This window comes from Sebastes umbrosus, chromosome 5, assembly GCF_015220745.1.
Source record: "Sebastes umbrosus isolate fSebUmb1 chromosome 5, fSebUmb1.pri, whole genome shotgun sequence".
Taxonomy (NCBI): Eukaryota; Metazoa; Chordata; class Actinopteri; order Perciformes; family Sebastidae; genus Sebastes; species Sebastes umbrosus.
Window position 1 is genome coordinate 34,568,158 of NC_051273.1, and position 14,496 is coordinate 34,582,653.

At 41.2% G+C, this 14,496-nt stretch overlaps 1 protein-coding gene across 1 annotated transcript; it reads left to right on the forward strand.

Moving 5' to 3' along the window:
• Window positions 1-6,902: 6,902 nt before the first annotated feature.
• On the forward strand, window positions 6,903-13,963 carry ptmaa (prothymosin alpha a). Its single transcript, XM_037769048.1, has 5 exons — window positions 6,903-7,108; window positions 9,598-9,666; window positions 9,768-9,852; window positions 11,739-11,845; window positions 13,083-13,963. The coding sequence occupies exons 1-5, from the start codon at window positions 7,064-7,066 to the stop codon at window positions 13,119-13,121; spliced, it is 345 nt and encodes a 114-aa protein (XP_037624976.1). The 5' UTR covers window positions 6,903-7,063; the 3' UTR covers window positions 13,122-13,963.
• Window positions 13,964-14,496: the final 533 nt, after the last annotated feature.

Below are 14,496 nucleotides of genomic sequence, written 5' to 3' on the forward strand. Positions count from 1 at the left end.
CTAATGGTAGTTTTTCCTCCCTCTCAAAGAGGGTCTATAATGTCTGGGTCGGTGTCAGTTTAAAAAGAACAAATAAAGGGGTGACCTCTAGCTCACCCAGTAGAACGTGCGCCCCACGTAGGCTGAGTCCTTGGCAGCAGCAGCAGCATGTCATCCCCTCTCTCTCCCCTTTCCTGCCATTCACCAGCTGCCCTAACAAAAAAATAAAAAATACATTTAACTTTCACTTGTTGGTTCATTATCGTTGCTTTCAGAATCCACAGTATGAAAACCTTATAAAAAAGGGAAAGCCTCTGTAACCTTTGTGGATGGAATAGGTATTACAACCTCAGTCATTCAAATGCTGATGTGATACAAGCATATTATCTAACAGACGTCTCAACAGCAGTGCTTGAAGTGGAAAAAAAGAAGTGCCGGTACTTCCCCTATACACATGCTGGCGTGTGTATCGGTCGGTATCAGCAATACAATTCCTATTTGTTCATTATTTCTTTAATGCGTGTGTTGTAACACGCAGCTGCAGCTGCTGACTGGACAGCTTTCATCAGAAGAAGAAGAAGTCAGTCCGGTTCCACTTTGCACTGCAGATCCTCTCTGGGTTTTCTCTGCAGCCACTCTGCTGTTGTCTCCAGTTCTCCTCCTCCTCTTCTCCTCTCCTCCGCCATTTCAACTAACAGCCGCCTGCAGTCTGCCCTGTATGATGGAGGAAGAGGAGAGCTGAGAAGGGAGAGGAGGGAGGGAGTGGGATAGATCACACAGGAGGAGGAGGATGAGGAGGAGGAGGAGGGACCAGCTTCAGAGGAACACAAAGGAAAATACAAAGTTTTCAGTCAAAGTAAAAGATGCAAATTTGGTACAATTTAATTTTCATTTACAACATACATACAAATCAAGTTTATCAGTGTGAAATATTTGTATTGCTAGCTTTTGTTAAGCAGTCCCATTCATTTCTATTTTAAGATCAGCTGAAAAGTCAGAAATATGAAAGTATGAAGTTTTAAAAGAGGAAGTCATACAACAAATGTCTCTCAAATACATTTCACAGAGATTAATAACATTACATTAAATATAAGACACTTTAATTATTTTAAGCAAATATATTTAAGCCTAGTTTCCTGTAATACTTTGTGTCCTGAGCTTTGGAAAAGATTTCGACAGACGCTCTTCATCTCCATCTCTATATCTGCAGCATGAAGTTGTGCAGTAAGCCCAATAGACACCTTTTCCACCATTAGCATGTAGCTTGTTAGCCACAGGTGACCTCTTGTCATTACTGTAACAAGGAGGTACAGCGGTCTGATGAGGAGCACAGACAACACCAAGCAGTGATTTATCACAATAAGGTTGCACTCCTCTCAGTATTGACAATAGTTTATCATTTGGACGTACAGTACGAATTATAACAGTGATTCTTGGTCCGTGGCACTCAGTCAGGAGATCTGCAAAATAATTTGCTATAAATTATAAAACTGTGCTGTATCATTGAAAAGTGCATATCTACAAATGGGGACAATTTGCATCAATATAACAAGCATATTGTGTCCGTTACTACCACCCACGTTAGCTTTGGGGCCAACAGAAACTCTGATATGATTGTGACACACAGCAATAGAGTGCTCCAAGGACGACGTATTTTTGTAAGCCAACCAGGACATTAGCATCGACCTTGACAAAATGACAAGATGACAAGAAAATCTCCACAAATAAACACCTCTTTATGATTTTTGAAGCGTGAATGCAATCGTCAGAAGTAAAAAGCAAACGTTAGGCTATAAACAAACTACACCACGGTCCTCATGACGACGTTTAGCGGTCCCACAGCCACTTGATAGCAACCGCCTTTTTTAAAGGTCCCATATTATGCTCATTTTCAGGTTCATACTTGTATTTTGTGTTTCTACTAGAACATGTTTACATGCTATAATGTTCAAAAAACCCTTTATTTTCCTCATACTGTCGGCCTAAATATGCCTGTATTTACCCTCTGTCTGAAACGATCTGTTTTAGCGCATTTCGACGGACAAATTTGCAACAGAATAGCGTTGCTAGGCAACAGCTTGGGTCCATGTGTACTTCCTGTTAGCTGATGACATTCACATACACTGCAACCAGGAATAAACCGGGACACATTTAGAATGTTTACGTTTAAATCTGTGTAAAAGGTCTAAATATTGTATATTTGTGACATCACAAATGGACAGAAATCCTGACAGCTTGTTTCAAATGCAGAGTTTCTGAATACGGGCTGTGTGTATTTCCCTGTGGATTGAGTGTTTCGATACTTTCACAGTATTTATATAGGACTTAAGCCTGCTTTATAATAAAAAAAAACATGAAAATCTCACTTTTTTATAATATGGGACCTTTAAGACACATAAAGGCTTCAAAATTCATGAGTGGGGTATTTATTGATGTATTTTATATCATAGAATAAAACGTTAAAATCTCTTCAGCTCGTGTTAACCACAGACCTTATTTCAGGCATCTAACTAAAAACTCATTGACTTCCCATTGATGAGGAAACTAAAAGTGTAGGAAAGTGTACTAAAAGTAGGACTCATTCCTGGAGCACTCTGTAAGTTAATTCTTTTTAAATTGAAACACTTGCTGAAAGTCATCTTTAGACTGGTAAGTTTAAACATCTGGATTTATTACGACTATGCCAGTCTTGCTATTGTTCATTTTCTGACAGCTTTTAACATCAACTACTTGAAAAGTATAAATGCTGAGTCCAATAGTTGAGTTAATTGAGTTAAAAATTTATAAGTGGTATTTAAATGATTAAAATTGAAATGTGTTTCTGTTTATCACTATGAATCAGGTTTTCATCTTTCAATTTGATTGTAGCATTTTCTGATATTAACCTACATGGTTATACTTGAAATGATACAGGTCTAAACTAGAATGGCACTCGGAGAGCGCAGACCGCCGCCAAGGTGTGTGACTTTAAAAACAGATCACAGCTCACAGCTGGCAGTACTGTGAGGGGGTCGGGTTGTTATTAACACGGTGTGTTTCCGTGTGACGTATCGGCGGATACCTTTCTCGTTCAGCAGCCTTGTTATGTCTGTATAACGTTACACTAAATTGTCTCTCATCTCGTCATCTACCGCTTTTTTCTTTCTCACCGCGGACGGCCAGCAGCTCCCGCACCTTGAAGTCTCGCCACACATCCACACAAGTATCTCTCTGCTCTCAGAAGGAGGCGGGGCTCAGGCTGATCGGAATCCTTAAAAAAATATTCACTGTGCTACACTCCACCCCTCCAAAAAATTTCATTCAAATCCTTTGCGAACTTTTGGAGTAATCCTGCTAACAGACAAACAAGCCAACGCCGGTGAAAACATAACCTCCTTCCTAAGCCTTTGGCCTTGGCAGAGGTAAATATGCTTCTTACTGTACACCAATGAAGTGTGACGTACTTTTTCAATGAACAAGATGGAAAGGGGTGGTTTGAAATAGGTTCAATATTCATTTATTATTATCAATCTACAACACAGGCTTGCACAACCAAACACAACTTGTAGTTCCAAATTTATTGCTACACTTGCAAAACATTTTTTATGGTGGATACTTCTGTATCACTTGCCGGACATCAGCAGAGTGAACAGGCTGTTTCTGGGGGGGGGTATTGTCTTTTAGTATCCTTTGGGCTCTGCGCAGACACCTTGCCTCACCGATATCACTGATGCTTGGTAGATGGCCTGCCTTGAGTGTCACTAAAGGGGGTGCGGGATGAAGTTGTGACTCTAACCATGACCTTTGAGACCTGTCCGACTATAGTGGAGGGCAGTAGTATAGTGGAGTTTTATCACATCAACACATCCAGTTATAGGCATCTTTCAGATAAAAAAACAACGATTACAAACTGATCTACCAGGAAATGGTGTTTGCGCATATTTAATTTGTCAACACAGATGACCGTGGGGCGGTATTGCTTATCTTATCTTATCTTATCTTATCTTATCTTATCTTAAAGCAGACCAGAGATGTTTCAGCCCTACTTTGAAACAGCCAGTCCAGTCCGTGATTCGCTCCTGCCGTTACCTGCAGCCAAACAGCCCACCCACTTCCATAACCCCGCTCTGGCTGATTGACAGCTGCAACAGCCACTCGTGGGGCGCAAAGCGTCAGCTTTGTGTTCACTCGAGTTCACCGACCAATCAGTTGAGTTGTTCAACAATCGCAACGCCATACGTTCTCTACGGGCCGCCATGTTTGTGAGGTAGACCAAAGACCATGTCGTTGTCTGCACTCCTTCAGCTGCCACTGGATCCACAGAGACTCCCTGATGAACCGCCTTCATCACTGTTATAGTAGAAATCTTTTTTTTTTTTTTTCCTTGTTCAAATAGCTTGTTGATGTTGATTATTAATTTGTATGTTCTGTGTTATTATCAGTGTCTTAATGGCATTACTAATTTGTTTATTTGCATTGAAGAATGTGGATAATATGCGATGAAAATGACATTAAGAACAGTAAATTAATAAATCAAACTCTGCCGTGACTGCTGATTTAAATATCTTTCCACACACACCTCCTTCTCGACCCCTCCCGTCTGTCTCTCCTCCTTTCTCTGTCTCCTCCTCTTCCCCCTCTCCATCCTTCCTCCCTTGCCCATCACCCACCCCCCCATCTCCCTCCCTGCTCCCCCTTCTCTCTCCCTCTCTCTCTCCATCCATCTCTTGTGCTCTCTCCCGTCCTTCTCCTCTCTCTCCATCCATCTCTTGCGCTCTCTCCCCTCCTCCTCCTTCTCTCTCTCTCCTCCTTCTCTCTCTCTCTCTCCATCCATCTCTTGTGCTCTCTACCCTCCTTCTCCTTCTCTCTCTCCATCCATCTCTTGTGCTCTCCCCTCCTTCTCCTTCTCTCTCTCCATCCATCTCTTGTGGTCTCTCCCCGCCTTCTCCTTCTCTCTGTCCCTCTCTGTCTTATTCTAAGTGCTGTAATAAAAGAACACCAGTAGAAAAAGACAGTAAGACCAATGAGGAATGTAGTGGTACAATCAATACAATGTATATCAATTTAAGTACCAGCAGGCTTGAAATAATGTAATGGGTACTATGGCTACTACTTACTGTTTGTACTTCATTAAAATACTTTGCAGTCAAGTACAATAGGCTACTTACATACAGTCATTTTTGAAGTACTTGCCCTTTTGAGTAATTCCACTTTTTATTAATCCATGGACTCAACTAATTTCAGGGGAAAACATTTTTGCTTATCCAATGACTGATAGTGTTACTAGATAACAAAGACTCAGATAAAGACTCCGTACTTTGCCTAAAGAACACGATAAACCAGGTGATTGAATGTGATAATTGGTAGATCCAGGTATCCAACACCTGGACCAGTGACTACATTAACATGTGGTATGGTTAATGATTCCTCACAGTCTGAAAGGAGTTTATTAAAATAGGGTACATTTTTGAATGCATGCATGACTGTTACTGGTAAGTAACGGTGTATTTTACATTACAGTACTTCCACCACTGTAGGCCTACAACTTACCCTCGACACAGAACTCCACACATGTAAGAGAGACAAAAAACAAAGTAAATGATATGTAAGGGGTAATGTCCAAAGAGACCGTCATTGTCGGGGATTCTTTCACAACAATGACCCGCTGGCTGTAAAGTATCCTGCTTATTACATGGCTACTTACTGAAGAAATCTATATTTTGACACAAAAACGGTCCGCTGGAGTCCGACATCAGAACTGCACCCACAGCAACGGTCTGATATACATAGTAACGGTCTACTATAAAGAAATAACAGACCGCAGAACGCCGTGATTAACCAATCAGAATCGAGTGTTCAACACATCCGTGTAATAAATGTGATATGACACATACATACATACATATACACATACTGTATATACACATACACATATACATTTATACATATACATATGCACATATACATATATACACATAAAAAAGGAAAATAAAATGGGTAATCAGACATAATGATGGGATAATGGTATCGTACACACTAAGACCTACATGTATGTATAAATGTACCTCAAGATCTCAGTCCATGCTAGTCCATATAGAGACCACTCCAAAGAGCCTGGTGCCCCGTCTTCTCCAATATAGACCAGAAAGGGGTCCCAGATTAAAAAGGTTCGTCCTTGAGCCAGAAGCTTATAGCTTCTAAAGGGATCCGAATCCAATGTGAAACCGTAGGGACAGCGTCTGAAATCCAGTGAAGAAGAACACATCTCCTTGAACTAAAAAGAAGCCCATGAAGCAGCTTCAGTGAAGAGGAGGCTATAATGTTCAACGCTGCTGATTGTAAACCAAGAATACAGAATATATAGGTTGCAGGGGCATTTTTTTTTTGCTGGAGCTGTTGCCCCCGCGACCCGACCCCGGATAAGCGGTTGAAGATGGATGGATGGACATTTGTTTTTCTTAAATATAATGTCAGTTTCTTTACCCACTTTGACCCAGAAGTCATTAACAAGAGGGCATTTGAAAAACACAGCGGAAATATGAACCTTCAGTAATTTTACACTTGTGTATTTTGAAAGCAAAGGATTTATCTCATTGGGTTTCACTGGAGTGATTTGAAAGCCGGTGTATAACCCTGAATTGCAACATCCTGGCTTAAAGACTGAAAACTTGTGCAGACAAAAATTTGCTCTACATCGAGGTCACACACAAACACACACACGCACGCACGCACGCACGCACACACACACACACACACACACACACACACACACACACACACACACACACACACACACACACACGCACACACACGCACACAAAGGGAGGGCTGTCTATTGTTTCCCCTCTAGCCAATTGCAGGCTACATATTTTCAAAGCGAATCGACCAATCAGGTGCTTGCTTGCAGATAGCTCACCCCGCCCCCCTGGTGTATAAAGGCGGGAGCTCGGCGGGTGTACGCGCCGCTGGCAGCACCGGACAGACTGACAGACAGACAGACTGAGGACTTACAGGCTTCACAGTCATTATCTGGAAGAAAAGCTCTACGCTCTAGTTTTTAAATCAATATTCTGACTGGATATTAATTTCCTTTTCTATCTCGAACATGGCGGACAGTAAAGTGAAGAGCAGCGCAGAAGTGAGCACCAAGGTGAGGTTACTAGAGGAGAAGAGACACAATGGTTTATAACTCTCTGTGTGTGTAACTGTATTACTCATTTGTCTATTTTAAGCGCAGCGGCGACATGAGAGAAGACTCTCGGTTTGTCAGCCTGCTATCTAAATATCATTAGTTTATAAATGTACTCTATGTTAAAGTCTGTACACTAGTGTTGTAGTGTTGAAGTGTTGTAGGTGAAGCAGCAGCAGTGTGAGTGATGATGAGGAGCGAAGCTTCCTCTGTGGTTTAAAAATCAAACCACCACTTCTCTGTTTAACACGGACTGACACAGTTTACAGCCCAGCATGCCTTTCTGTGAGACTACATTATAAACTGCTCCATCCAGGTAGCTTCCTCTCTGACGGTGTCGACAAAACTCAGTGAAGTTACGCATCTTTATGAAGCTTTATGAAGCTTTCTGAAGCGTTTAGTAGCTCTCAAAGCTGAATTAAAGACAGTCGTCACCGCCCACCGCCGCTCAGTGTTTCCATGCTGGGGGAATAACAGAGGCTAATAATAATAATAATAATAATAATAAAAAAAAGAAACATGCTGTTTGCTCTGTTTTTGAATATTATCCTACATACAGTACATGGTGTTTCAGAACTGGTTTTGTGTCACAGTTTATGATGTGTAGGCGGTTTTTCTAGTGGACATGCGGAGTTTATTCATCGCATATTAATCTGATATTCAGAGCGGAGTTTCTACTGCGGAGATATACTTCTACACATGGATAATAATAATATAATAACTATAGGTCTCGCCAGGCGGTATAACTCCTATCTATCTATATATCTATCTATCTATCTATCGGTGACGTGACTGATGGCACTAATAGTTTATTCATCTCGAGCTCTGGTTAATCGTTGTGAGCGCGCACCACGGTGTCGTGTTTATTTATATATCACTATCATTGTTATCATACTGTAGCCCAGTCTGCATGTAGCACCAGATACTGATTATTTGTATTGTTTTATTTAAAAAAATAAATGGAAATGATAATGGATAATAGGTTCCCTAATATATAACCATACAGCTCGCGCTCTCATCCGGTCTGTTCACCTCAAGCAGCTAATGTGCGCGAGGGACGGGGTCGTGCCTGTTTGAGCCGCGCGTGCAGTATAATCTACCGCTCGGTTTGACTGCGAGCCACAGGAGTGCGCGAGGCAAACACACTACTTTGCTAAAAACAGGCACCAGGATGTGAGACAGACAGACAGACAGACATTCAGACAGACAGACAGAGCAATGCATGCTCTAGTAGTTAGAAAAGTGTGTGCAGACAGTGAAGACATGATACACTGAGGTGATGTGGAAGCCTAATTAATACTACTAGAGATACATGGTGTTGTCTCGCTTGCACCCGGGTTAACATATTGAAGTGAAATCCAGCCCCACTAGGGTTGTTTGAGGAGCTTTGTCAGGAGGAAAAAAAACATTTGTTTGCTTTGGCTCTGATTAGCTGACTAGAGAATAATCAGCTGCTGCGCTGTGCTGCTGGGAGTTGTAGTCTTTGCACTAGTGTGTGTGTGTGTGTGGTTTCCACCACCAGGCTGCAGCAGCAGTGACAGATGGTGTCAGGTTTCAGCCAGCCCCAGTGGGAGGTGGGAGGGACTTAGAAAGAACTGACCAATACGAATAGGAGATGTGTGATTCAAAGCACCACCTGTCTGTAAACAGGCAACTTGCAGCCCGAGGATGGGAGGAGGATGGGGGGTGGGGGGTTTCCCTCCTCTTTCAGAATCAATCAAATTTTATTTATATAGCCCATTTCATCCTACAGGCGTGGACTCAATGTGCTTCAAATAAAATAAAAAAAAACAGGCAAAGATCATATATGATGAAAAAAACATAAAATATATAAAACATAACATATAAGAATGTAGTACATATAAAACCTATAGCATAAGAAGGTATTACAGTAAAAGGGGAATAAGATAAGAAGGTATTAAATTATTATTATTATTAAAAATGGAATAATAACAATAATAAGTTTTACCCATTAACCACACACCAAACACAACAAAAAGCTTGCTTGTATTGAGTATGCTTTTAAAAGAAGGCACTGTTGTAGCAGACCTTAGTTCAAGTGGCAGATTATTCCAGAGATTAGGACCATAACGACTGAATAGAATAACTAACTAGAATAATAAATTTGGCATAATATATGGAGACTACTTAATGAAAATGCATTTATTCCCTGCCGTACACAGAAGATGAGTAGAATGAAGCCACAGAAGAACATGAAACAGAAAGAATACACAAAGACAATACGAACCACGGAAGGGTGTCACATTTTGCAAAGTATTTTGACTCAAAGAGTTAATGTTGACCTTTCACACTCATTAATAAAGTTCATCTGAAAAGACTGTCATGCATTCATTGTCATATTAGGTCATTAGGTCATTTCACCTTGTGTTATTTACACAACGAGATACGTTCATAAAAGTGGATATGTCTAAGACCATGTTTGCTTTCAGGAGCTGAAGAAGAAGAGACAGACTGAAGAGGCAGAGAATGGAGACGATGCCGCCGCCAATGGCAAGACTGTAAGGAGAGCTCCTACGGTTCCTTTCTCAAGTGTGTAGAGCATGAATGATCCCTCCCAGTCCCTCTGGTGACCGATGTAACTGTGTCTCACCCTTGGCAGGACGAGGAGAACGGCGAGCAGGAGAAAGAGGTGGAGGACGACGATGAGGACGTGGGAGAAGAGGACGAGGAGGAGGATGGAGAGGGTAGGTGTCTTCATACCATGTTGAACAACGGAAAGTGGTAAAGGTCATGATGAATGTTTCTTTGGGATATATCTAATCTCTATAAACAGATATCTGCATATGAATGCCGAATCTGTAGGTAACAAGACAAGGTTTTGGTATCGAAAGCGTTCTGGTGTCTGTTTGTAGTCCGTTTGTGGTCCAATCGATCACAAAAACAAATAAAAAAAGTCAGCTGTCAAGTGGGCCCCACCTCCAGAGGACCACTGTCAGCATCCACAGCGGATGTGAGAAGAACCATGCTGAGAGTGAATGTGAGTAAAGCTGCTGGGCCTGATAACATCCCTGGTCGTGTACTAAGAACACCAGCTAGTTGGTGTCATTGGTGACATTTTAGTTTTTTGATTTCAGCTCAGTATTCAATACAATTCTCCCCCATGAAACTGATTAAACTGGATAAATTTAGCACTCTGGGCTTAAGCAACACACTGTGCAAGTGGATAGTGGACTTCCTCACAAACAGACCCCAGTCAGTTCGGATCGGTGGTCACACCTCCTCCACTGAAGCCCCCCCGCAGGGCTGTGTGCTCAGCCCGCCTCCTGTTCATGCGGTACACGCACGACTGCGGCGGAGAGAACTCTGTTGTGGAGTTTGCATATGACGCCGCCATCAGCGATTACAAACAACGACGAGACTTAATATCGGGAGGAAATCATCATCGGTCTTGCGTAAAAAACACTCCTGAAAACTGTACATCAATGGTCTGATGATGGAGAGGAGGAGCTCAGAGATTGTTTTGAAACCACAGACTGGCACTTGTTTTTTGACGCATGCCCTGATCCGCACGAACTGACAGACACAATCACAAGCTATATTAAGTTCTGTGAGGACACTGTTATCACAACTAAGACAGTTAAGGTGTTCAGCAATAACAAGCCAGACAGAGCTGTGAGAGTGAACTCTCTATCAGAATATTCACAAACCTACTTCAGAATATTTATGTGCACAAACTAGATGCACTACCTTTTTGTGCTGTTGTAATGTAAGCAGGTGAACACAGTGCAGTTACAGAAACAGATAGCTAAGCCCACTAATTTCACTGTAGTCCTTATTGATTCAATAGAAGGGTTGGTCTGCCACCTGGTGGCCAGACTGTGCAACTGCAGGATGCACTCTAGACTTCACTGACATCAGTATACTTGCGTTAAACCCAAGTGAGTTCATTTAAATGTAATTAAATTAAAATTGGGAAGATATTCTGAAAATAATCATTTTTTGAAATATAAACTAAAGACAGAGGGTGAATACAGTTATATTCAGACAGACTGTATGAGAGAAATAAAGTGTTTTTTGAACATTAAAGCATGTAAACATGTTCTAGTAGAAACCTCAAATACAAGTATGATCCTGGAAATGAGCATGATCTGTCCCCTTTAAAGGCCAGTGTTCATATATTTTTTTCCATTTCTCAACAAATTCCTTGAAAAGACCCAAACCAACAACGTCACTCTAGTTTTTAACAGACGTTACTCAAATATAGTGCATTTGTTGAGGGCTAATTTAAATGGCGGATTAATACACATTAGGTTTTCTTCTGTATTGTAAGTTACTGCACAGCCCATAAACTTTAACTTGTGTATCAGTTTAGATCTCACACACCCACACATAAAGCCACGTTACACACCCGAGAACCAGACCTGACAGATACTGTACAACTGAAAGCTGTCCACATCCTCGTGTGTAATGCAGTCACATAAACTCTACAGTCATGTTCAAGTATCTCAGAATGAGGAGAACAGAAGTGATGGATACGTGGAGCGAGTGATATTTACTGTAAGGTCTGTATAATAACTCAGCAGAGTCACTGTGTCGGTCTAACAGCCTGTGATTATCTCTGTGTATTCAGGTGACGAAGACGATGACGAAGACGATGACCTTGACAGGCCAAGGGGGAAGAGAGCAGCTGATGAGGATGATGATGATGATGATGATGATGATGATGATGATGAAGAGGTGAGGAAGAGTTGCCATGAAACATGCTCTCAGTTATAGATGGGTATCGCTTAAAAAGCCACTAGATGGCGCTGCTGCCATTCTGGACTGAAAACGCCAATGAGTCTGTGGCCATGAACGTATAAAGAGACGTCTGTAAATCAGAGGATCTTTTTTTTTTTTAGGTAAATCAACTTCCCAGTAGGAACACTTAAATAACTCTCATTTAAATCATTATGTCCTAAAAGTTGTAAAGTTCATCTGAATCCAGAGTAATTTTCCTCGGCATAATGAACGTGCATCAGACTCACGGGACTGCACCGCCCTGCACGCTCATATGACACATCCGGTTCTGCCAGCTTCCTGCTAGCTGTATGCTGCTGTAATAATGGATATATTGTCTGTAATTCATCACTTTTATTATCTTATAAATCACCCATGGGCTGTATGCTGTAAGCCTGTACAGTGGTGGATGTATTAAAGCTCAAGTAGGCGAGATTGGAGCAAATATTAACCTTGAGGGGATGCATCCTATTTCTCCCTGATATTGTGACACTGTGAACAACAAACCTGTGTTTAAATCAACAGGAGGAGAGTTAGAAACGTTAGCTGTTAGCAGCAGGTGGGCAGCACAGTCCTGCTTGGTTAAACAGTGGAGCTACTAATGTTAACGGAGGTGCCATTCAGTTATTATTATGAAGCGTTCAAAGTCGGCTCAGGAAAAAGGACTATTGGGTGAAGGTAAATTACAACGTTAGTATGATGCGTTCAAATGTAATCTTGTAAAATTAAGTTTTTGGCGAGAAACTTGAATAACTCCAGTTGTTTGAAGGAGATGTTTTCAAAACAATATAAAATAGATATTAGAGAGAGAATTATGACCTGTTTAACTTCCTAACAACTCACCAAGATTTTTTTAATCAAAGCAAATATTTAAATATCCATAATAATTTGAATTGTATTGTTTCATGCAAATAACCACTATAGATATATGTTTTTTATGTAAAATATATCGAACATTGAATGACATCAGATCTAAAATGTTATTCCTTCATTTAGCTCAGAGATTCCAAAAGTGACAGATAACATTTCTGAGTGGCAGACAAAAAAAAATACTTGTCACAGTGGCAGGAAGTAAAAAAAAGTTCATTTCCGAACCCTGGCTACAGCCGCCCAGCACCTCTGGCTTTAAAACAAGTGAAAGGTGCGGTTACTAGACATGTTGTTTCGTCCCTGAGTCGTTCTTGTTTGTTTCCAGGATGTAATTGAAACCAAGAAACAGAAGACAGACAAGTAGAGTTTGCAGCGCCCCTGTCGCTCTGTCTGGAGGACGCCACCATCGAGAGACAGACCAGCCAACCTTCAACACCTCAGTCCTCCCTTCTTCTCAAGAATACTTTTAAAAAGAGAATTTGTTTGTATTTTTATTTACATTTTATATTTTTGTAAATACTGTAAGGAGGTCGGTCATTTTGCAAAAGTGATCTTTCCGGGTATCGAGTGGTGCTTTGGAGATTTTTAGATCCAGACTCGCCGTCCATCATCAGCCGTCCACATTCTGTATGAACTGACCGGAAGCATCCAGCCTATGATTCCATCCACACACACACACACTGCACCACGTCCAGCACTTCTCAGAGTGCCGAGTGTGTATTAGTGGTAGTTTGTGTGAGATTCCAAGGCTGTAGTTTCTGCTGTCTCCATCTGTCTCCATCTGTCTCCATCTGTCTCCATCTGTCTGTCAGGGGCCAGATCTGAATGTTTTTTCTGTCTGTGCTGTTTTGTTGAAAAATAGACGGCCATTTGATTCTGTTTGTTTGTAACTGTGTTAGTTTCTACCTGTCCAGACGTCGTGTCTACCTGCAGTAAAAAAAGAAAGAAGAGAATCAGCTGTCAGTCGTGTGTGATCTTTTCAACAGGGGACATGTGCTCAGATGTGCATGTCCACACTTTCAAAATAAAAATCAGATCACAGCTGTGCTTGTGGATTTTGTTTTTTAGATAACTGGTTAATATGGTTGAGGATTGTAAAACAAAAAACTGACACATAAACTGTTGAGAGACTCCCGTCGTACTTTCCTTTTGACGGGTTGCGCCTGTCCTGGATGACAGTTTCAATAAAGTTTATTCAAACAGTCAGTGCAAATGTATTTCATACCATCTACTGTATGTATCCTCTCACACGACACCATCCAACATGTTCGGCAGTGAGGCTGCAGAAGAAGTGACTGTCATATAGGCCTCTTCACCTTCTACATGTCTGAGCCAGTGTTTGTTTTTGTCCCTTCTGGGCTACTGTAGAAACATGGAGGACTCCGTGAAGAGGACCGGCTCCCTATGTAGATATAAACAGCTCATTCTAAGCTAACGAAAACACACAACGGTTCTTATTTTCAGGTGAATATACACTAATGAAAGCACATTTATGAATATTTTATTCCATTTCTGCAAATAAATCTCCCTAAATCCTACACACTGTTCCTTTAATCTCTCAATAAAAGTGCTGAACTGGTCAAACAAAATGATGGCTGTGTTGGGAAATCGGGTCTCAGGTTTAATTTGCCAACTGCCACGTGTCCTTTCAAAGTTGTTGTGCAATAGGCAAAGCTTGTATATGTGTAGAGATATTAACTAGCAGAAGAAAAAGTGAATAAAATCATTCTCGTTTACAC